Source organism: Hypomesus nipponensis, chromosome 19 (genome assembly GCF_054491055.1).
Source record: "Hypomesus nipponensis isolate SF chromosome 19, ASM5449105v1, whole genome shotgun sequence".
NCBI classification, from domain to species: Eukaryota; Metazoa; Chordata; class Actinopteri; order Osmeriformes; family Osmeridae; genus Hypomesus; species Hypomesus nipponensis.
In genome coordinates this window covers 18,280,756-18,304,232 of record NC_140379.1, presented here as the reverse complement: position 1 = coordinate 18,304,232, position 23,477 = coordinate 18,280,756, and the positions used below count along the sequence as shown (strand labels likewise).

Genomic DNA, 23,477 nt, shown 5'->3' with positions numbered 1-23,477 from the left:
CAAGGTGGCTAACGCTATGTGGATATAAAGAAATGGCCTCATACGACAGGAAATATATCCTTGACTCTTTGACCCGTACCGTGCCCTCATTTCATTATAATGTGAGAAGTGTCTTGAAGTACAGTCTGTGCCAGGTTGTTTCTTGTGAAATCCATTCTGTATGTAGTATCTAGTTTCTGAGTCTTGTTGTGTTTTCAACGTCACCAAATGCTAGGTTGCCCTTAAACAAATATAACCCATTTATAAATGTATTTATATATGCTGTATAATTTAATTATATTCCTCAAATACAGAGATTCCTGCCATTCTAGTATGACAACAATACAAAGTGACAGGGTGGGGATGTAGGAGTTACTAAAGTAAAAGTTTGTCGACAAAGAGCACCATCTACTGGTAAAAAAATATCAGCTGAGGCGAAAAACAACATTTAAGATAGCGAGAACACGTTTGCATTTTGCATCTTAACCACTAATACAATAACGTCACATGCGCTACTACACATCCACAGGTCCAGAGCAAGACACCTGCCAACTTGCAACTTCATACAGTGCCCAGTTCTCGAGATCATCGAGATGCACACATACAAACACACAAACACACAGCCAGATTAGATGTAAAGGTGTGGATCATGGCCAAAAGGGGGCAGTAGAGAAGAGTTACGTTTCTACATGGCAGAGACAAGGAGATAAGGGAGGATTCAAGTCTGAGTTGTCTGTTCTGATGGTTGGGGTGTGCAGACACACAACGAGGTAGAAAGGAAGTCAAAGAGAGCAAGAAAGAGAAGGAGCAAGGGAGGGAGAGAGAGATGTGTGTGTGGGGGAGAGAGAGAGAGATGTGTGTGTGAGGGAGAGAGAGATGTGTGTGTGTGTGTGGGGGAGAGAGATATGTGTGTGAGGGAGAGAGAGAGATGTGTGTGTGAGGGAGAGAGAGAGATGTGTGTGTGAGGGAGAGAGAGAGATGTGTGTGTGTGAGGGAGAGAGAGAGAGATGTGTGTGTGAGGGAGAAAGATGTGTGTGTGAGGGAGGGTGAAGGGCAGACAGCAGTGGAGACTTGAACAGCTCCTGCCAGCTGTTGCTGCCTAACGTGACAGAGACAGGTGGTGCACAGTCATCCATCAGTCCGAGAATGCACGCTTACACACACTAACATACACGCAAACACATTCACACAGAAAGGCATACAAGTTAGGCAGTCAACACAACCACACATATTTTTACTTTAGCATCAAACCAGTTTTTTATTATCTTCCCCTCTGTCTCATGCCCATTTACAGCATTTTGCTATTCTATATTTCTATTTTGCTATTTGCTATTCTATATACAAAAAAAAAAACACAAATAGGGTGTATTCCATAATTCCTAATGTATTTCTCCCCAACATGTTACCATAATGGACTGGTGTTGTGTGCACCCAGTTGACCTCTTACCCACAGAGGGATTCACAGAGAGAGTGCAGATGCACAGCGTTATTTACATATCTCTACTTTGCTGTGTTGTTCTTGATTCCGCACCGAACACATATCTCCTCCCTGGTTGCCCTCCTCCGCCTGCTCATTTCTGCTCCCCTCCTTCCTCTCCCTCCTTCAAACTTTTTCTTCCTCTTCCCAGAACCTGACCACAAGGGAGCCTCTGACACGTTGAATTTTCAGCACACTGAACGCATCACTGCCACTCACAATCTCCACTACATGGTGTGCATACCTTGGAGAGCCATAGAATAGCTAGAGATCAAAGAGCCGCAGGGAAAATGTTCTGAATGTTCTGAGGGCACAACACGAAGCTGCACATGCCGGCAGGTTCCATGTGCAGGCTAAGGAGATGCTGGTCCATCTGGGCTCCAGTCTGGTCCCATTGGGTCCAGTTAGTTGGCAGGAAGCACACAACCAGCGGTAAGAACCATACAGGTAGTGTTGTGCGGTATGTTGTGGTTGGGAACCAAGGAACGCACAAACCTTTGGCATTATTCACCTATTGGTCACTGCAGTCTATGGCTGGTCAGGGTGTGTGTATGTAGGCCGTAGGGACTAACTAAGTGTTAGGGTTAGCAAAGTCAACAGAATGGTGGGCTACAGCAGGGCCAGACTCAACACTCAACAGTAATGTGGCAGTACTGACCCAACTGCTCTGCTCTACACCTTCATTGTTTCTTTCTTCATTCTTTCTTTCCTGACTACCCTCCTTTCTCTCTCCCTCTCTCTCTCTCCCTCTCTCTCCCTCTCTCTCTCTCCCTCTCTCTCTTTCTCTTTCTGCTCCGCCCTGTCCATAGCTGGGGTATGTCTCAGAGAGCTAGGGGCAGGGGTAGAATTTCAGCTCTCAGCCCTCCCATGCACCCCAACACATGTGCTGTCACTCATTCTACCCTGCACTTGTGCACAGACAGAGAGAGAGAGAGAGAGAGACAGACAGACAGACAAAGAGAGAGAGAGAGAGAGAGAGAGAGAGAGAGAGAGAGAGAGAGAGAGAGAGAGAGAGAGAGAGAGAGAGAGAGAGAGAGAGAGAGAGAGAGAGAGAGAGAGAGAGAGAGAGGGAAGGCAACAAGGGGGCAGAAGTCTTTCAGGTTTGTAACAGTTGGTTCCATTGCCCAGTACTGCCACAACAGAGCTCCTGGAAGGACTAGTCTGGAGCCTCCAGTGCCATTACATTAGTCAGAGAGGTGTCTGAGTTTGGGTCAGAGGCGGGCATCAGAGATGGCGGACAGAGTGTTGGCACTGTTGTGTATGCTGGGCATCGGCCTCTGTCAGGTAAGACACCATGTATCTCTATTAGATCTGTCTCACTTTCACCTCTGAGATCTGGCAGATTTTAAATAATAGTCTTGATTTCATACCAAAAGTCTACTTCAGCCTTATATCTTGGGTGTGTAATATGTGGTGGGATTTCTGTTGAATGTGTTCATTTCCTCAGTGTGTGGTTGTTTGATACATAACTATGAGTTGCTCTCTTGGCAAACCATTGGTTTACATTTGTGTTGGATTGATACGTTCAACAAAGGGTGAACTGATTTTCATCAGTCATGTTGAGTCTGAACAAGAGGATATGGGGGAACTAAACATTTCAGCAGTCTTATAGAACATAATAGATTGTCTTTTGAATGGCCCAGACTGCACATGTGCTTTCTGGATTCAAGCTCTTTATCATGGTGGGGGGGGGGGGGGTACAAAGCATAATCAATTACACAGTTAAAACAGTTCCTTGTTACTTTGAAGGTTAATGGAAAGATTTTGCACAAGTAACTTCTAAAACACAACCTATATTGAAATCCAGCTTTCTTATTACCTGAATGTCTGAATGATTTGTATGATTGTCCAAGTTAGAAGGCTAACTCAGTTACTTAGCATTTGGAACCGCCCAGCACTCGATAGATGTGGCAGCCTTGTCATCAGCACCATTATCAGGCCTGTAATGGATGACAACGTAAACAGACATATTACCAACACTACCTTCAACCTCCATCAGTCACCCCTCTGTTTACTGCAGTAATGGAAGCCAGATCTGACCTTTTATAAATCTGAGAGAGTGAGGTCCTGTTTCGTTAATGGTCCTAAATCATATTCAGATGGGTGTGTGTCTTTAATTTCTATTGTCTCTGATGTATCAAAGTTCAAATCATTTTGGATACAATGACCTCACACATATTGGTTATGCTATGCTTTATGCATGGTTGAAATGCTTTCAAGGAGACAAGAGCCTTCAATTGTTTTTTTTTATCAACAGTAGGTGTTAATTTTCCATGGCAAATCCATTGGGATGAGAATCACTTTGGTCCCTGACACCAGCTTTTGAAGTGAGCAATAGATCATCTACAGAGGCCTGGGGAAAACCAGTTAGTCACAGCTAGCCGACCATGTGTCTGACAGACAGGCACATAGACAGGTATTTGGTGACGCAACAGGCAGTTTACAAAATGTGACATTGAAAGGAAATTCACATTTTAACATATTAATTGATACATAAAAACATGCAAGGGAAGGACAAAAGTATGGCCTTTTGTATAGGCCCATTGGGAAACAGTTTTCATGTCCATTATTTTTACCATCATGACTGCAATTACAGGTCTATTCAATGAACACCATTCTAAATGGATTCAAGTATCAAGGGTTGACTTGTTTTATGAATGGGGCTGATGTGAGAAAAGTACAGCAGCTCGTAACAAGATATTTACAGTACGCATACGTTGGGTCTTGGTCCTAATTTAGCTGCATGTGGTTGAACTTCTGTGAGGTTGGATTCCATGTTCAAATACCAGAGATGTTACTCATGGTGCAGGGTGGACAGGAGACAAGATCTCACAAATCCCATCCAGCTACACATAACACATGAGGCTGATGTTTCTATCAACATTTCTCCATATCAGCCTGTTGCATGGACATGGCTGTAGAGATCAGAGACTGTTTTTATAACCCAAATCCAGAAAAATAGCGACATGTCTGTCAATAAATTAATTTGAGCACTTTAGGGAGTTGTTCCTGGGAAGGACGGTTGGATTTAGCCTGTCTGCCTGCCTGTCTGCCTGCCTGCATACCTTTCTGCCTGCCTGTCTGCCTGCTTGCCAACCTGCCTGCCTGCCTGTCTGTCTGCCTGAGGAGCGTGGGTGCCCGGTCCGGGCGGCTGAGCAGAGAGAAGAGCAGCTGTTCCCAGATGCGTACTTGATGCCATTTGTCCCGCTTGGTAATCCCCCAGCGGAAAGAGGAGTAGACCACTCCCTGACCATGAAATCAGGGACAAATTAAGCCCCTTGATACAGCCTGCCAACTGACCGGATGGCTGGTGCTGAGTTAATGCTTGATGGAAACAATCAGTCAGTGCAAATGGACAGTGTCTGAATCATATGTGTGGCTGAATGGCTTGCTAGGTGCAGGCTGCCCAGCTGACTGGACAGTGTATGAATCGTGGGCCTGACAGGCAAGGCTGCTTTATTGTATTGCAGTTTTTTTTGTTTCATGTGACTAGGCTTAAACGGAACGCTTCTTCCATAGACTGACCAACAAATCCAGCTTTCAATCCTGATACAACCTCCCACCAACTAATATTCCCCACTAAGTTAAAACAAGACCTATTTTCTCTTCAGTCCCAAGAATCCCACCACACATCATCTCCATTTTCTCAGCAGTCCTGAAAGCCTGGACATCTGCTCAGTGAGGAAACACTGGCCCCCCCAAAATAGGAGGGCCTAGGAATGGGTGGCCAGGACAGAACAGCTAGCAGTTAGCCGTTAGTCGGGTGACAGCAGAGGCTAGCTGGTCGTGTGGAGGGGGAGAAGGACACCTGTCCGACCTCCATCCCACGTGACCAGAGGGTTTGTTCGGCATGCTGCAGGCATCCCCTCCCCTGCTGCCAAGCCCACTTGAGTACTCTAGGATTGTCCCGCATAAATGAACAGACACAGCACAGGAGAACATAGCATAGCATACCCCCACCCATCTAGCACATGGCTAAATAGATAGCCAGCCTTGCCTTCCTAACATGACGCTAACTCGGGAATTACAATTTCTATCTTGAGGTACAAATGTATGTCTGTGTGTAATTCTCTCACAGTGCTAAATTATATGATATACTTCACAAGAGGTAATCTATGTGACATTGTGTTGTCTCCTGTTTGTTGACAGTGTATTTGAGTATTCGGTTCAATGTATTTCAGTGGCTATTATGTGTCCACTCTGGGAATCCTCCTCTTTATGTTTTCAGATGTCCTTGCTGCTTTGACAGTGTGGCAGTGTCAATTCCAATTCAATCCAACTAGCATGGGGTCACACTGGGCATTTTGTTCATAAGCGACACATTACCACCTCTAAATGTAGGGGTCCCCAATCCTCTGAGTGGAAAGCTGTGCCTTGGCCATTGTCCATAGGTTTGAACTGAAAAATAGAACAGATTTAAATGTTTTTGCACAAATCGTTTTTCACCCCTCTCTGTCTTCCTGCCCCCATGTGGTTCAAGCAAGGCCCTCGTCCTCCTTCACCCCCCACCCAGTTTCCAGAGGTGAAAGGTCAGGGCAATAGAGTATCTGGTAAAGAGCCCTAAAACAGTTAGTCTGTGAGCTGGCCCTCGCCCGTTTGTCAGAAATCTCCACCCTAATTGGTAAGAGGACACCCAGGTGTAGCTCCAATGCTGGCTGGTAAATACATTAGGAATGCAGAGAAGGAGTCTTCTTGGTTTTGCCACCCAGAGTTTGGTGAGGTCAAACAGACTATCCAATAAAGAAACTCTGGACTGAAGTTTAGTAGCCAGCTTTGGCATCCTGTCATTTGAACTCCCACATCTTTGGAACAATTTGCTTAATTGTTGTTAATTTTTAGTGGGGACTCACAGGCCAACTTGTTTCATATTTAGTATAATTTGATTTACTGAGGTTTCTAAATTCAATGGATTTGAAAAAGACTGAAATTGTAGTTCTACTTGGATGGAGTCATTGTGATAAGTGATTGGTCACAACTAATGAGTGACAGGGCATAGCGGACATATAATTGGATCAGAAGTGTGACGGGGGAGGAGCTAGGTAGTCAGGCCTGACATGCAAGTGTAAACATCTCTTTAAGTAGGTAGGATTGCTACAGCTACAACAGAGAGGGGTTGAGGGGTGGACTCTATAGAATGCTCTAAGATTAGTCTGCCCCTAACTCAGCCTACACATGCCAGTCATGGCTGGCATTCCCCTCCCGACTGTCCAGCAGCATGCCTGAAGCCTTGAGTGCCCTTTCTGCAGACCCAGGGGACAGGGCAGGGCAGGGCCATCTAGCAACAGAGATACAACCATCCGATTCATGAAATACATTTGTTTCTATTCACGTCTATGTTTACCATTCGGTGTACTCCTTAGGTCCAACCGACACTTCCTCCTTGCCTGAGGTTTGGTGTTGCAAGGTCTAGAGGAATGTATGTTTGCAAGGAATTCTGTCACCAGATCATATTCATGAGATGACCCCCAACCATTTGTCAGGTGCAGAGTTGGGAATAAAGGGTAGTGTGTATGTGTTAGTGGTCAGGAGGGTGGGAAAGCTGAGAATCTAAATCCATAGTCGACAGCTGGTGTGTGAGGGTGTAGGAGTGGCTGTGTGTGTGTGTCTAACTGTGTGAACTGAACCACGGACTGGGCATGTGAGTATGAGCATTTGTGTTACTATTTCCTGATTCAAATGAGTGTGTGTGGAGATCAAAGGAAGGAATAAAGACGTGAGTGTTAGTGTGTAACGTGAGCCACCCCTGTGACTCCACTGTGGATTCCTCATTAGGGGCGGCAGAGGCTAGACAACAGAAAAGGCTTCTGCTGCCTGGCACAAACACAGACTTGAAAACAACAAGCAAACAATGTCAAACACAATGTCAATAGTATTGGCTTGAATTATTTAGATACTGTCGTTAATTTTCAACTTTTTATATTTTCTACATCTTAAAACTACATGTTTACCGTCTGCACCTTCCTGCCATTGAAAATTCATTGTTTGTGCAAACTTACTTGGCAGATAAAGCTGTTTCTGATTCAGATTCTGATAAATACAGATGTATCTTGACACATGTCAGATGTTTCCCATTTAGCTGTTGCTTGGTATTTATTGGGAGGAGACAAATAATAACACCTTGCTGAACACAGAAGTTCCATGACCGCGAGGTGTTTCCTGATGTTCCTGCTGATGTTCTGTCCTCAGGTCTGGAGCTCTTCCGAGACCCACCAGGAGGAGGCAGGCCTGGCAGTCCTGTATCCATGGCAACACCAAAACAGTGGTCTGGGCAGGGTGAAGAGGGACTGGATAATTCCACCAATCAGAGTGTCGGAAAACAGCAAGCAGGTCCCAGAGAACCTGGTCCAGGTAGAATACATTCTCTGGAACCTATACCATAGGCTGGTTCCCTCTAGACCAGGCACATCCCTGTGATGTGTTCCCACCTAGAACCATAACTAGCTTTTAGGTCTTTGAAAAAACAGTTTGGTTTCAAACTTGGGATCTAGTCAGAATCAATGCCTTTATATCAATCTTCTTCGGCAATTTACATTTTCCAGGTGCCAGGATCTTTCAAGAGCTAATGTCACTGTCTCCACTGTTGTGGCTCTAATAAACCATATAAGTCCACAACAGCAACTAAGTTCTTACGTTCCCTTTTACCTGACAGGTTGTTTATGGGACTGAACCCCTCTCTACCAACCAAGGGTTGGAAAATAAAAAGTGGGTCCTACTTTCTTGAGTGCTAATAACTGTTTACCAGATAATCCATTAAAGGAAATGTTTGGTTAACATCATCGCTTTTAGTCTGAGGAGATGACGTCAACCTTTTGTTATACAGGTCCGATAACATGTGTTGTCATATGGAGATAAATGATCTGTGACATGAAACCAGTGAATATGGATGTCTGATTCAAACATCTCGAGACTAGTTTATGTTCCACATGTGTGTGTGTGTGTGATATATCCTGACCACAGCAGGAGATGTGCTTGTAAAGCAGGAAGGCCATTCATGTGCATGCAGGCCCCCTATGGTCACACACGATACAGCAATCCAGATGCTGCTGTGTAAAAAACAGCAATAAAGAAGACTAACATCAACAACATGCACTCCTCTTCAGGACCAACCACATGTGTCCCAGCTTGAGGACATTCTAAGACCCCTTTCTGTTCCCCCCTGGGTCCTTACAGACCACTTTCACATCTGGCTCAATGTTGTACTCTCCCCTAACCTTCTCAGCCTTCCAGCTATACCCTGGCCATGGGCTGACCTCAGTTGTTTCCCTGTTGTCCTCACCTCCTGCCCCTCCAGATCAAATCAGACAAGGTGTTCACCGGGGAGGTGATCTACAAGCTGGAGGGACAAGGGGTGGATCAGGACCCCAAGGACCTGTTTGAGATTGATGACAAGACGGGAGAGATCCGCAGCAAGCAGCCTCTGGACCGGGAGAAATACAGCCGCTTCACGGTGAACAGAAGAGATGCGACTTTGCAGTCACACCTGTGTCTGAATTGAGATCATGTGTGAAGGAATTCTTGTTTTCATTTAGCTCAATGAACATGTTTATTTCCCCCCAGACTTTAAGTTGTTTCATTATACTGCTTACAATTAAAGCCAAGTGCAAAGTACATAGCCAACTTACAGCTTGTCAGAGATCTGAGGTGTTGTCTCTGACACAGTGGTCACACAAGGTCACAGGTCAGCCTCCCTCAGAGGTTTAAGGGTATTTAGGAAGCTCCAGGCTGGTAATGATGTAACCACCAAACATCCACAACCGCTGGGGATTTAGGGAATGTTGTTGGACAAAATACACATGCTGTTCCAACCTCTCTTTACTGCACATAGTTACGGTAGAATAGTTCTGGTGTCAAAATGTAATAATAATAGAGCCGATATTTGTCTGAAAGTAATGTTACTTTGTGTGTGTTTCACAGCTGAAAGCTTTTGCCCTGTCTCCCAGTGGAGAGAGACTAGAAAACCCCTCCACCATTGAGATAGTGGTTCTGGATCAGAACGACAACCGGCCAATCTTCACACAGAAAGAGTTTGAGGGGTCTATAGCTGAGTTTTCCATACCAGGTACACACACGCACGGAAATACAACAATCTTCTATATCACAGATCAATATTAACATCTGACAGGTAAGTTCATGCTTTAGCAAGCATTATAAGTGACAGGTCTTGTGCGTGACAGGTACGTCAGTGATGTCTGTGTCAGCTACCGATGCTGATGACCCAGACACAGACAACGCTGTTCTGAGGTACTCCATCATTGGCCAGGAGAGCATCCCAGCAAATGTCATCACCAAGACCATGTTTGGCATCAACAACGAGACAGGAGCGATCTACACACGGGACGTGGGCCTGGACCGAGTGGTAGGAGGCCCTACTTATTGCCCTTACACATTTCCTGCTCCATGAGATATGTAGGGGACAACAGTCCAATGTCGACACATAGAACATGTACTTATCTCCTGTTATTACGGCAGAGAATAATCATCTGTGTAAGTGTGTGTAGCTGAACGTATGTGTGTGTGTGTGTCCAGGTAGTAAAGAGCTTCAAGTTGAAGCTGCAAGTGGCAGACATGTCAGGTATGGGACTGACCAATGAGGGCATTGCCATTATCCACGTTTCTGATATCAACAACCACGGTCCACGCTTTTCCCCCGATATGGTGAGCACACACACACACACATACACACCTAAACACACACACACAGAAAAATCTTCATCGAACAATGTGTTTGTGACTGCAGTACAACCTGTCAGCCGTGGAGAACAGGATTGACCATGAAATCGGCAGGGTCAACGTTGTTGACAATGACGACCCCGGAACAGGAAACTGGGAAGCTAAGTACACCATCGCAGACAGTGACCACTTCAGCGACTTCGCCATTGAGACGGATCCACTGACCAATGAGGGCATTCTGACAGTGGTGAAAGTAGGCACCTCTAAACCATGGAGGGGGTTGAGGCTTGGGCTGTATAGTGGGAGGGAAGAAAAAGAGAATGCAGAGAAAATGCATGACACATACTGCTGCCATGCAATTTACAGCATTTAATTCAGTTATAGTTTGAGTATGTGGTCACCACTTTGGGGTTAAACATTTTATCCCACATGTCATTCTAGCTCCATCTATTGGTGAATAGGTGAGCTGCATCCTACCAGACCACTTCAATAATCATCTTTTCTCTATTTCCTATACTCTGCCCACCCCTCCCTTTACCCCACTCACAACCACCACCACCACCACATCCAGCCTCTGGACTTTGAAGGCCGGTCAGAGTACACTCTCATCCTAACTGTGGAGAATGTCAACCCACTGAATATTAAAGCACCAAACGACCCAATCAGCAGTGCAACAGTACTGGTTACCGTGGTGAACGAGAATGAGGCACCGCGATTCGTCAGTGACCCCATGGAGCTGATGGTGCCTGAGTCAGTGCCACCTGGGTCTGTCCTGATCAAGAACATCGCCTATGACCCTGACAACGCCAAACTCAGGTCAGACATGTGGAAAGCTGCCAGACTGTCATTGATAAGCTTTGGTCTAGCACATGTACAACAAGTTGAACCACCTAAAATATATACAGTACCAGTCAAAAGTTTGTACACATGGGATGGGAAAATGTGTCCAAACTTTTGACTGGCACTGTACATGATGTGAACAACGTGATCCTTGCTAACCTGTGTTTTGCTTGTGTGTGCGTGTGTATCTGTGTGTGTATCTTTGTGTGTATCTGTATGTGTATCTATCTGTGTGTGTGTATGTGTGTGTGTATGTGTGTGTGTATATATGTGTGTATCTGTATGTGTATTTGTGTGTGTATCTGTATGTGTATTTGTGTGTGTGTGTGTGTGCAGTACCAGTCAAAAGTTTGGACACATCGGAAAATGTGTCCAAACTTTTGACTGGTACTGTATATACTGGTACTGTATATACATATTATATTTTTTTCTGACTACTCTCTACTCTGCAGGTATGAGATCACCGGGGATCCAGAAAAATGGCTATCAATCAACCCAGAGACTGGAGAGATCACATCTAGGAAGAGCTTTAATGTGCGCTCACCACACGTCAAGAACAACGTCTACAACGTCATCATCAAGGTCACCGACACAGGTTTGAGGCACAGCCGCAATCTCCTGATCTCGAGATCCCCCCATGAGGAAAATATTGGAATTGTGTTTGAAGTACAGATCATGATGATTAACATAGCGATGTTTTTCCTCCAGACGCTGGAGGTATTTCCACCACAGCCACTCTATCCATCACCCTGAAGGAAACCAATGACTTCCCCCCGCAGCTGACCCCTCTCAGTGGGGTGGTCTGTAACAACAGGGATATCTACAGGGCGGGACTACTTTTGACTGCAGTGGATGAGGACCTGCCCCCTCATGCAGAACCCTACACCTTTGATTTGCCCTCCGACATGTGGACCAACTGGACCATCGTCAAGTTCAATGGTTAGGATGAGTGGATAGCAGGGATTGTGTTTATGTGACATTGTGAAGTGTTTTTCTCTTTCCTTCCACCCTCTGTTGCCCCTCCCCTCAACTCCCTTTATATCACTTCACCATCCTCCCTTCTTCCTTCTCCTCACCCTTCGCCCTTCCATAGATAGCCATGGATACCTGCAGCCTCTGATGGAGAGGCTAGAGAAGGGAGAGTATGCTGTGACAGTGCAGGTCTTTGACTCTGGTAGTCCCAGGCTCAGTTCCTATGCCCAGGTCAACATCACTGTCTGTCCCTGCGACAACAACCATGACTGCAGGTCCGAGGCAGCCCCCATCTTTGGAACGCGAGTGGGAATAAGCTTCATTGCCCTGGTGGTCATCATGGCTAGCATTGCTCTTTTGCTCTGTGAGTGACACACACACACACACACACATAATACATTGTCTCCCAGGAGTTGCAGTGCAGTGACATGGTGTGTGTATGTGTGCAGTGCTGCTGCTCCTAGCGGTTGCCGTGGGTAACTGCAGAAGGCACCATCACATGAAGCAAGGTGGGGGTCTGCTGGTGGGGGAGTCAGAAGATGACATACGTGACAACGTCCTGAATTACGATGAGCAGGGAGGAGGAGAGGAGGACGAGGTCAGTCTCGCACAAACACACACACACACACACACAGGCACATACACACACCTGAGAATAATGGAATGTATTCCTACCTTTAGAATGCCTTCAACATTGACCTCTTGCGGAACCCGACCGACACGCCCTCAACCCCAGGGTCCTTCTGCCCCCCTGGTCTACCTCGAGGGAAGCAGCCACTCAGGAAAGACGCCCCCCACAACCTGCCCTCCCCACTGTATCCACGGAAACCCCCAGCAGACCCAGGGGACATCGAGGACTACATCAACGATGTGAGGAAGGCTATCTCTTCTCACACAAACACAGCTGGAAAACACCATTTATTCAATTCCATGCTGCAGATATGGTCCAATTCCAGGTACGGTAGTTATAGAAACATGGGTTTGTACTTCTGTGACCACTGTGCTCGGGTTTCTTTTCAGGGCCTGGAGGCAGCAGACCAAGACCCCAACGTCCCCCCCTACGATACGGCGCTGATCTACGACTACGAAGGTGAGGGCTCTGTGACGGGTAGTCTCAGCTCCATCGCTTCAGCCAGCTCAGACGGAGACCAGGACTACGACTACCTCAACGACTGGGGCCCGCGCTTCAAGAAGCTGGCCAACATGTACGAGCCACGCTAGGGAGGGAGCCAGGCCGGGCTTGCAGCCCAGGGCCAGAGCCAGGCGTGAGGATTCGCAGACACAGATACAAGCTTGTTTAAGGACAAATAAATACGTCAGTGGAGATTCTCTGTTGGAAGGGGACTTTATGTTTTCTAAATTAAGCTTCATCTTTGTCTCAGTGAATGGCCCTAGATGCAAATTGAAAGGAAGGGGGCGGTCACCACTGCTTTGTATCAATAATAGAGATCCACATGTCTTCTTTCTTCACCACCAGCTTAGCTTGGGACAGTGCTTGGGTGGTTGTTCGCAGTAGTTTACTAACCCTGCTGTGTCCTGAGTTTACAGAATTGTTGTTTTTCTGGATCTGTTGTTTGGTATTATTTGTCTTTGATATTGGTGGTGGCCATAGCTGAGACAGATAGTTTGTCTGCAGCTATCAATTGCTATTGGTTTGTTTATAAGAAGTTATGAGTAAAGAGAATAGAGGAAGGAGATATGTATATAAGGATGATGGAAAGAACGGATGTGCTTACTACAGGATGTGCAGGCCAACAGGCCTTTGCCCAGGTTGTGTCATTCTAAGGCATTTTAAAGGTACAGTAGGTAAAAAGGTTTCAGTAAAAAATTTAACATTTTATCCCCAATAAACATGTGAAAGCTAATGAGGCCCTCTGAGAGTTGTTCAGCAACACATACAGCTCAGTGCCAGGGGAATATACACTTCAATTTTATTTGCAGCCCGCTACTTTCCACTCATTCACGTTCCAGAAATCCAGTTCTAGCCAAATGCCTTTGGCAAGGTGGGCTTTTGTCCTTGGCATTTTTTGTGAGACCGCTGTACATCAAATTGAAACTGAAAGAAACCATGGAAGTTCAGACAAGAATTGGGGTTGTTTCTCATATTTGATTTATTTGATTAAGATTACCTACTGCAGCTTTAAACACATACTGAATCTGACCATAGATTTTAAGATTTTGATTATCTTTTTTATAAAATGTTTTTGTAAATACTTTTGCTATTATTGGTTTTGTTTTTAAACATGTTTAACTATTGTTTTGTTTACTTGATCAAACCCAACAAGAGTCTGCTTTTTGAAACTCTTAGTCATATTGAAACCATTTTACATGTGTACAAATGACCTGGTGTGTTCACAAAACATTTAATAAAGACAATCAAAGGCACAAAACTGTGCTCAAATAGTTTTGATGCATTTAATAAGTTATTTAGTATTAAAAGTCAAATTCAATGTTAACCTATTAAATAAACTTTTACAACTGTCTTGACTTTGTTGTTCTGTATGGATCTCAATAACATGGAAGTCTAAAACTTAAATAAAATATTGCTGATCTTAACATTACAAATACTTTTTACTTTACATTGATGGTTCAGCCCATAATCGTCAACATACCACGGCTGTCAACCGATCAGAATTCAAAGTTGGAACTACCCGTTGTACAGGCAATATTCTACAGCAAATACACACTTGAAAAGAAATTAGGCATAGCCAGACCATACCAAGGTCCACACCACTCATATGCACTCATAGAAGTGTCTTTTCCAAGCTCTAATGAAGTGTAACTAAGGCAGTAGATGAGAAGCTATCCAACAGGTCCCCGACAACCCTTTATTGAAATGCATTCTCATCAATATGATAGGGATAGGAAGTATATGTGTCACAGTTGTAATCTAAAGCATTGTTCAGTATTCTGAAGTGCTGCATGGTATAGTTGTTTCACACAGGCTGTATGTTGATATCCTCATCCTGTTCCTTCCGAGAAGGGGGGCGTGGTTCATCTTCTCCAATGTCCTGTTTGTCCCGCTCCGCCTCCAACCAGCTCTGAGGTGGAATCATCTTCTTTGGCCCGTGTGGGGGCGGGCCCAACAGGGCCTCAATGTCCTCATAGTTCACCACCTCTCGCTCCAGCAGTGCGTTAGCCAACTAGAAACACACAAGGAAAATAACGTTTAGGGGAAAGGACAGCAAGAGAGACGCAGGGTTTCAGTGAATGTGTAATTTTCCACAAAATGTGATTCTATTTGTGGTGGTAGGCAGGGGTGGAGCTAGATGATGTAAACAGGGGCTTAGTCCAAGCCTAGGTCCTCGTATTGGTTGGTGTGAGACTTCAACAAGTAATGCAAGCGTGGAGAGTGCACAAGCAGAGTTCTTTTTTGTTGAGCTTCATGTAATCTAAACATTACGTTGGACCCACATAGTTAAATACATTTGGCAAATATAACAATTAATATTATTATATTCAACTTGAATGTCAGTTTTGGACAAATTTGTGCAGATAAGTATGATACTAAGGACCAATCCTTATGTCCCCCCTAAACCCTGTACACTCAGACTAACTTGACGTCATCTATTAAGTGATTGAGTGCAAGAGGCTGCAACTGGCTGTTTGGCAAGCTCAGAAGAGCGCCCTGACATGGAATTCTGTGGGCATCGTTTGTTTTCGGTTAAACTGCTTTGATTTTACAAGCATTGATTGGGATACTGCGTTAATTTTTTCCAGGATTATCATCTAAATGGGTGCACTGACTAATAAAGTAAATTGTTAAAACTCAAACTTTACATTTTACTGGGGCACAGCAGATTTATACTGGGGCACATGCCCTAGTAAAAAGGGTCTAACAACGCCCCTGTCATACAGTAAAAAACTATGTATGAGAAACACTGATGTGTCCAAGTGTGAAATAAAGGTCTAACCATGATCAGCTTGTCTCTGTTGTCAATAAGTAGCTTCTCTGTGGTTCTGTACGCCCGAGCAATCAGGATCTTGGCTTCCTGCGAAGAACACACAGCCACTTTAATTGTCCTGGATCAGTACATGTCAAAGGGCCATGCAAATTCTAAATATTGATGTTAATACACTATGAATATTAGATTTACAGTTTGACATATTTATGATAGACAGATGGATGGAGACTGACGTGGTCCATTTGTTGCTGGAGTCCCTGGCTGAAGGGTCTTCGCCCAATGGCTCCTTGTTCCTCCGTTTCTGGGAAGGACACCTGGCCCACATTAGGAGACATGCCATACTGCTTCACCATCGAGTAGGCCACACGGGTCACCTTACGCAGGTCATCCTGGGCCCCTGGGACACACACAGGAGCAGACGCCACTTAGAAGCTCTCTGAGGAAATTCATGTGTAGATTAGCATGGGTGTGTGTGCGCAGCAGCCAGGACAGCAGTACCTGTGGTCACCTTGTTGAAGGTAATGGCCTCTGAGACCCTGCCTCCCAGAGCCATGCACATCCTCTCAAACAGCTGTTCCTTGGTGAACAGGTACTGGTCCCTGGGCAGGATCTGGGCAAAGCCGAGCGCAGCGTTGGTGCGGGGGGCAATAGACACCTAGACAATGGACAAGCCAGGCCAAAACAGAACATGACTGCATCAAGAAAACTCATCAGTCCAATGTAAACAGGACTGATGTAATAATGTATAAATATTTATATATTATATAAAATACATAATGAATATAATAAATATGTAATCATGGAACATAGAGCACTGAGTGGAGACATAATGGGACAGACATGCGAGTTGTGGCCAGGTGATAAAGTGTGTGTGTGTTACCTTCAAGACGGCCTCTGTGTGTTCCAACAGCCATCCTACCAGGGCGTGGCCAGACTCATGAAACGCGACCACCCTTTGCTCCTCTTTGGACAAAATCTTACTCTTCTTCACACTCCCTGTTTGCAGTTAGACAGTTAGGGCATCGACAGCGTCCATTATAAATGATTCAAAAACACCAGTGGTCCGAAATCAAGCTATTCATGTAGGAATCTGGTTTAAGTCAGTCTTGGTGCTGTACCTGCTATGACCCTTTCCACAGCATACTCAAAGTTGAAGGTGTCAATAGACTTGTAGCCCTCCCTGGCTGCATGTAGCGCAGCCTCATTACAGATGTTGGCTATGTCTGCCCCTAGATGGGTTTTAGAGGGTGAGTGAAGCGGATTCAATACTTGTTCAATGTTGAGAGAATGTGCAGCAAGAGCGAGTGTGTGCTCTCATACCACTGAAGCCTGGTGTGAGCTCGGCCAAGCGTAGAGAGTAGAAGTTAGCAGGCTGTGTCAGCTTCAGGATCTTCAGGTGCTGCTCATATATCTCCTTCCTCTCCTGGAACACAGATGAAAAGAGCCGTCACCAAACCACCATCACACTGGTATGAAACATCTCACTAAGGGCAAGGTCTTTAAGGTTTATTCGATTCAAACCAGGAGCCGAGTGTACCAGCTGGGCATAAAAAGGTTGATCTTAACTCCTACGTCGGTCTTGGCTACGTCCGACTTTATGATTTCAGCTTACACCAAGTGCACCAAGATTGACAGACCACAGTCGTAGCTACGCCTGGTCTTAAGACGCGTGTCCTTGTGAAAATGCTAAAGCGTTGATCGTTGCCAAGCAACACATTTAAGAGCCTATCCAAATTGCACTCTATAGCTAGCCTATCTCCCTTCAAAACAAGCCATGGATCAAAAAACAAAACAAAAGAAAAATAAATTTACTGACAGAAATTTGAAAAATTAGAAGCGTGCTTATGGGGAAATTTAATAATATCAACACAAACAAACAGAAACAATCAGCTTGGAAATCGATCACCAATAAAATGAACAGTGGATTTGTGCAATCACGGACGACTCTTTCACGCCTTAATGTACTTTCCATATGTTGCCTATAAACAAGACGCGCTGCATGTGCGATCAAACTGTTCTACAGTTTAATTACCATGGATATTAGTCAAATTTTCCAACTTATGCCTGCTCCCCACTAAGCGTAAAATGTACACCCAGGTGCAGCACATAAAGGGCTTAAGTCTGACTAGTGCACTAGGTGTAACTTTAAGTTTGTCGTAACTTTCAGTTCTACGTCGGATATAGCGTTACACCCAGGTGTACGCCCATCTGGTGCACTCGGCTCCAGAAGTGTAACTATTTATCTTAGTGCAACCCTGAAGGTGTGTGGGTACCTGGAGCGTTGGCAGGTCTATAAAGATGTGTCTATCCAGCCTGCCAGGCCTCATCAAGGCATTATCCAAGATGTCTGCCCGGTTGGTGGAGGCCAGTACGATCACATGGTCAGTGGTGCCCATGCCTGGGGACAGGGAGAAAGAATAGCTGAGCATACGTTCCCTGTCTTGGATCGTTTCACCTAATACACTTAAGAGTATAATCAAAAAGATTTCCCAGTGTTCTTAGTTTATGGCTAAACACCATCCATGTTTATAAAGCCAGATTTATAGATAAAATCCATTTGGTGTGAGATTCTCCACAGAAAGGTCTTCTTAGTAGCTAGATTTAATGTAATCTGTGTCCAGGCGATCAGTCTGCAATCTCCTCCTCCTCACCGTCCATCTCCACCAGAAGCTGGTTGAGGGTCTGCTCCTCCTCAGTGTTGGAGAAACCAGACATGTTACTGGAGCGTTTCTTCCCCACGGCATCAATCTCGTCTATATAGACGATGCAGGGAGCCCTGGCACGTGCCTCCTTGAACAGACTCCTCACCCTGGCAGCCCCTAGCCCTGTACATGCAGCACACACACATTGATCTTTTAAGGGTTGTACAGCAGCAGAAAATTAAAATGGTTTCTATTGAAACTGAATCGTAGTATGATGGAGTATCACAGTATCTACAAATCTGAACAGAGATGCTACCCATTTGTCAGATGTCTTACCTCCGATGACCTCCACAAACTCAGAGCCAGCCATGGCCAGGAAGGGGACCTGAGCCTCAGTGGCCACAGCCTTGGCCAGCAGGGTCTTTCCACAGCCGGGGGGGCCAAGCAGCAGGGAACCTTTAGGAACCTTGGCCCCCAAAAGGAGGTAGCGGTCTGGGTTCTACCAACACAGACACAGGATAAGAGAGTTGAAGAGGGTCCTGAGGACTTGGAATACTGGGCTGGAAAACATGGCTAGACTTGGATGCATCTAGTTTTTTGGCAGTTGATTTATCTATAAATTGTATTTGGTATACTCAATTTAACACAAATATATCTATTACAATGAATCTACAAAATTCAAACGACAATCATACAGTAGATGGAGGGGGACCAAAAAAAAAACACTGTGTTTTTAGCCATCTTACCTTGAGGTAGTCCACAAACTCCTTGACCTCCATTTTAGCTTCATGCATACCCGCTACATCTTTGAAGCTCACACCCTTCCCTGACTTACTGTCCACTATGGTGAACTTAGCCATCTTCAGTTGGTTCTGTAGTGCAGAAAAAAACATCAATACAATTCATATTAACCAACACCACATCCAATACAGAAAAGAACATTGAACGCAATAGTAGACTCAAAGTTTAGGAAAGAAGTGTTGAATAGATTAAAAAGGGTCAGTAAAATGTCTTGACTCACAAACGCACTGAAGCCCCCTTCTCTGCCCCCCATGCCAGCCAGACGAAAGATGTACCAGAGGATTGCCACTCCGATGGCAGCCATCCCTAGGGCATAGAGAGCGCTGGAAGGCAGAAACACACGCTGAGGTGAACACAGATACAGTACCAACTCTCGAAGCATCCAATTATAGCAGTTGAACCTTGTATCGGCCAAAACAACAAGCGACTCACTTTCCAAAGAAACCGGTGCGTTTGTAGGAGACGGGTATTCTATCTTTGCTGTTGATGTTAAGCTCTTCCTCTGCGGCTCTCAGCTTCTCTTCAAACTTGTCGATGTTCGCCACTTGCATGCGATACATCAGAGCCAGCCTCTGCACATGAACAAGGGGTGGGGGAGCACAAACCCTTGTTCACCTTTCAAAGGATACATTTCCAACTAAATTTGCCACTTCATTATGACAATAAAATTAATAAATACAAATAAAACATTTTAAAATATTATTTATATAGCGCTTTTCAAGGTACTCAAAGTCGCTTTACAGAGTCCAGCATTCATTCAGACACAGTCAAACCGGTGGTAGTACAGAAGTGTGGCTGCCAACCAGCGCCTACGGCCCCTCCGACCACCACCAACATTCAACGTTCGTTACCAAAAATGCATTAATACCAGCCCATCTAACTCTAGTCTGAATCTTATTTCAACCTACCGGCCGTCCAAAGATGACCGCCCCCGGGTGAAGGTAGATCTCCACAATGTCACTCTCTGGGACCACCTGCACGCGCGACACTTCTCCCTTGGCCAGCATCTCGTTGACAAAGTCGTTCCAGGAGATGTTGCCGCCACTGGTGTTGATGGAGTTGAGCAGGCTCATGATGAGGGCGATGATAAAGAGGGTACGCAGGCGCTCCCGGTACATCTGGTCCTCCTGCTCTCGACGCTTCTTCTCTTCTGAAGCAAAATGATGTGAAAGACAATCAAGTAAGACAACCATAAAGACCAATTACAATCAGCAAAGGGAGTCAGGTGTCTGAGCAGTTAGGGAATCGGGCTAGTAATCAGAAATATGCCGGTTCGATTCCCGGCTGTTCAAAATTACGTTGCGTCCTTGGGCAAGGCACTTCCCCCTAATTGCCACTGGGGAATGTCCCTGTACTTACTGTAAGTCGCTCTGGATATGAGCGTCTGATGAATGACTAAATGTAAATGAATGAGTCTCATATTCAACCACACACTGGCTGAACGCAAGGATGTCCTCCTTTACCTTCATCTTCTTCTGGTGTTTTTCCCTTTGATCCATCTGGCTTTTTTTTCTCCTGTTTGGACTGAGATGTACTAAAGTAATGTGTAGCTCCTGCAATGATAAGTTCAGAAATTCATGTCAATCACGGTGAGTCAGCTGAGCCTCAGAGCTTACAACGTTAGGCTTGGTTTTGGCTTACCAAACAGATTCCACAGTCCAAAAGGATTTTTAATCAAGGTATTCTTGATCAGCACTTGACTTAGTCCAACCAGTCTGGGATTTAATGGTTTGTGCAGAAATGGCTGTGAAGAGAGAGTATGAATCAGATGGAACAATTATTTTGCGGCAGGATCCCTCTTGCTATGTGTATGATCCGTGTGGTACTTTTGCCATTTTAAATGCTATCCATTCCCGGTTTTCTGTCACCACTTTGCGCGCGCATCTCGAATGTTAACCAACAAATAATTGTCTGGATCAATTATGTGAGAATGTCGCCCGGTAGGCCGCATAGTTGGGCGGCAGCCATGTCACAAAGTTCATAATTTTACAGTTTTACAGTCAATTCTACATCTAAAAAGTCGAGCAGGGCAGCTTTCACGAGATATGGGAATTCTGCATTTAACCAGCATGGTCCGATTATTTTTGTGATTTGTTTAAAACTGTCAATCTGAGTGAGACTGCGACCCTGTTTCACTGTTTTGACGTTAGCATCAGTCAGACTCGGTCGCTCACTAGCACCAGTGTGCACTGCACGTTCTATTTCACAACATTCTCCACCAGGAACGTCAGGGAGGATTGCCTATTGTAGATACGAGCCTGCTAGCAAGCATCTCGGATTTCTTTACCCAAGCCTGTTTCATTCGTCATTTGCCTGAGAAACCTCCGTTAGCCAGACTAGTTTTGCCCGATCACTTGGTCAGGCTATTTAAAAGGTATCGGGGTCAAGTGACTTTTGTGCATAGACCAGTGAAACGTAAATTACTTGTCCAAATGAGAAGTGCCTCAAAAAGTTAATGTCAAGCCCTGTAATCCAGTTGCCAGAAATATATGAATGACCTGATCGATACCAAGTGTTATATAGACCCGGGAGAAGTTCATCTTTTGCAACCGACATGCGCAGTTGAGCCTGCTTGACAGTCGTGTGACGTAGGGTGATAAGTGGTCTATAAATCATATTTTATGATTATAGATGGGCACTTGTGGTTTAGTTCTTTGCAATAATTCTAGGCCTCCACCAGGAGGGTACCCATGAATAACTAAACTGATACTTCAGTTATCACACTGTTGCTAATGGAAATAGTCCTGAAAGTCTCGAAGCCAGATCCAGGGCATTACTGTTGGATCAGTGACGTGGATTAATAATAGTCAAGATAATAACATCTCCAAATCAGAAATGAATTAGGTTGCTAGTAGGTAGCAAACGTCGTTGACTTACCAGAATGAGTTTAGAGTTGAGACCATTGTGTGAATGACTTGCAAATGACCGCGATGGGCCATCACGTAATCGCTGTTTACAGTAAAGACATGCCGACTCCAATAACTTTGCATCGTTTCGATTTGCAAGGCTATTTACAGATGTTGTCGATAGACTGTTAAATCGTCCTGTTATTGTCAATATTGCGGTCTTGTAATTCCGATAAGAACCAGCACGACGTTGCAAAAGCAACGCTGCCATATTATGCAAGCTACGATGCTTAAAGTATTTAGAATATATACGAAGAGAGGCGAATGAACGTATCTTGTAAAAATGACATTTTGGTTATTGTTGTTTGTCGGACAAAACTCTAGAGCTAGCTTCCTAGCTATCCGTTTGGCTCCAAGGTCTGCGTCAGTGTGCGCATATGTTTATTACTCAACGTGCTCAGCAAAGATGAGAAATACGAGATACCTCACTCGCCACCTTTGCGGGGTAAATACGTGTGTATTTCATTCCCTTTTATAAAATAATTTAACGGTTAGACATAGATACACTGACTGACTTGAAATATATTTTTAAAGAGTAAGCCTACGAAGAAGTAGGCTAGCAAATGTTCTGTTCTGACAAAATCTTGGATTTAACGAACTTTAAACTTTGACCCTTAAATATTTACATTATTATTTATTTCATCCATCTTATATAAATAAAATAATTCATAGCTCACAGTTAAAAATGTAATAACATTTCATTTAGGTTACCATTCACTTAAAAATAAAACAGCAAACGCCCATTCTTATGTTGAGTTTACGTCTTGCAACTATCAATTTGCGCATTATTTACGCAGGATATTGAAATTCCTGTTTTCAGAGCTATGTGTGTTTTATTTTATTTTATTATACATAACTTAATAAGCCTATTTATAATAACAGAATTTTGTTGTTGTTGTTATGGTTTAATTAAACCATATGGTAAAATATCCCCGCCACCAACTACCGGATACCTCAATGAGAAAATTCAATTGTTCAGCGGTAGAGAGCGCTATTGTCCTGATTGATTACGAGGAGGCAAGAACCTCAAGGGCACAGCTGAGTACCAAAATAGAAAACATACTCTTCCCCCTCTTATGCAATATTTGTACATATGTTCATATAATTACACTTTTTTGTTTTGTTTTATTTCATAAATCTAAAACATGCACTGCTTATGTATATCATTTCCCGAAGATAATTGACAAATACATGAATTGTTCTTATTTAATTATTTATTCAAATGTGGTGCTCTGATTTATTCTGTCAGGAAAAATAAGGCAAGCACTCCGACCATGACAAACAT

At 44.4% G+C, this 23,477-nt stretch overlaps 2 protein-coding genes across 2 annotated transcripts; one reads left to right on the top strand and one right to left on the bottom strand.

The window, feature by feature from the left end:
- Positions 1-2,509: 2,509 nt before the first annotated feature.
- On the top strand, positions 2,510-14,421 carry cdh15 (cadherin 15, type 1, M-cadherin (myotubule)). Its single transcript, XM_084682085.1, has 14 exons — positions 2,510-2,740; positions 7,643-7,804; positions 8,748-8,903; positions 9,371-9,515; positions 9,631-9,812; positions 9,983-10,111; positions 10,194-10,379; positions 10,698-10,942; positions 11,419-11,561; positions 11,675-11,905; positions 12,060-12,302; positions 12,388-12,536; positions 12,620-12,808; positions 12,959-14,421. Exons 1-14 carry the CDS (start codon positions 2,687-2,689, stop codon positions 13,157-13,159), a joined length of 2,415 nt encoding a protein of 804 aa, XP_084538211.1. The 5' UTR covers positions 2,510-2,686; the 3' UTR covers positions 13,160-14,421.
- On the bottom strand, positions 14,340-22,574 carry spg7 (SPG7 matrix AAA peptidase subunit, paraplegin). The gene is made up of 17 exons (XM_084682084.1): positions 22,164-22,574; positions 20,928-21,030; positions 20,750-20,839; positions 20,195-20,436; positions 19,719-19,858; positions 19,507-19,609; positions 19,232-19,357; positions 18,822-18,984; positions 18,495-18,668; positions 18,117-18,241; positions 17,164-17,266; positions 16,962-17,072; positions 16,724-16,839; positions 16,342-16,498; positions 16,077-16,240; positions 15,853-15,930; positions 14,340-15,081 (listed from the first exon to the last, which is right to left on the bottom strand). The coding sequence occupies exons 1-17, from the start codon at positions 22,401-22,403 to the stop codon at positions 14,875-14,877; spliced, it is 2,442 nt and encodes an 813-aa protein (XP_084538210.1). The 5' UTR covers positions 22,404-22,574; the 3' UTR covers positions 14,340-14,874.
- Positions 22,575-23,477: the final 903 nt, after the last annotated feature.

Excerpts from the sequence above, each read along its gene's own strand:
- spg7 (XM_084682084.1), bottom strand. The coding sequence starts at position 22,403 with ATGGCAGCGTTGCTTTTGCAACGTCGTGCTGGTTCTTATCGGAATTAC. Across the intron at positions 19,859-20,194 it reads CGGTCATCTTTGGACGGCCG|AGGCTGGCTCTGATGTATCG; the intron begins GTAGGTTGAAAT and ends GTTCATGTGCAG. Across the intron at positions 16,241-16,341 it reads CTTCAACAAGGTGACCACAG|GGGCCCAGGATGACCTGCGT; the intron begins GTACTGCTGTCC and ends TGTGTGTCCCAG.
- cdh15 (XM_084682085.1), top strand. The coding sequence starts at position 2,687 with ATGGCGGACAGAGTGTTGGCACTGTTGTGTATGCTGGGCATCGGCCTC. Across the intron at positions 7,805-8,747 it reads TCCCAGAGAACCTGGTCCAG|ATCAAATCAGACAAGGTGTT; the intron begins GTAGAATACATT and ends CTGCCCCTCCAG. Across the intron at positions 8,904-9,370 it reads AGAAATACAGCCGCTTCACG|CTGAAAGCTTTTGCCCTGTC; the intron begins GTGAACAGAAGA and ends TGTGTTTCACAG.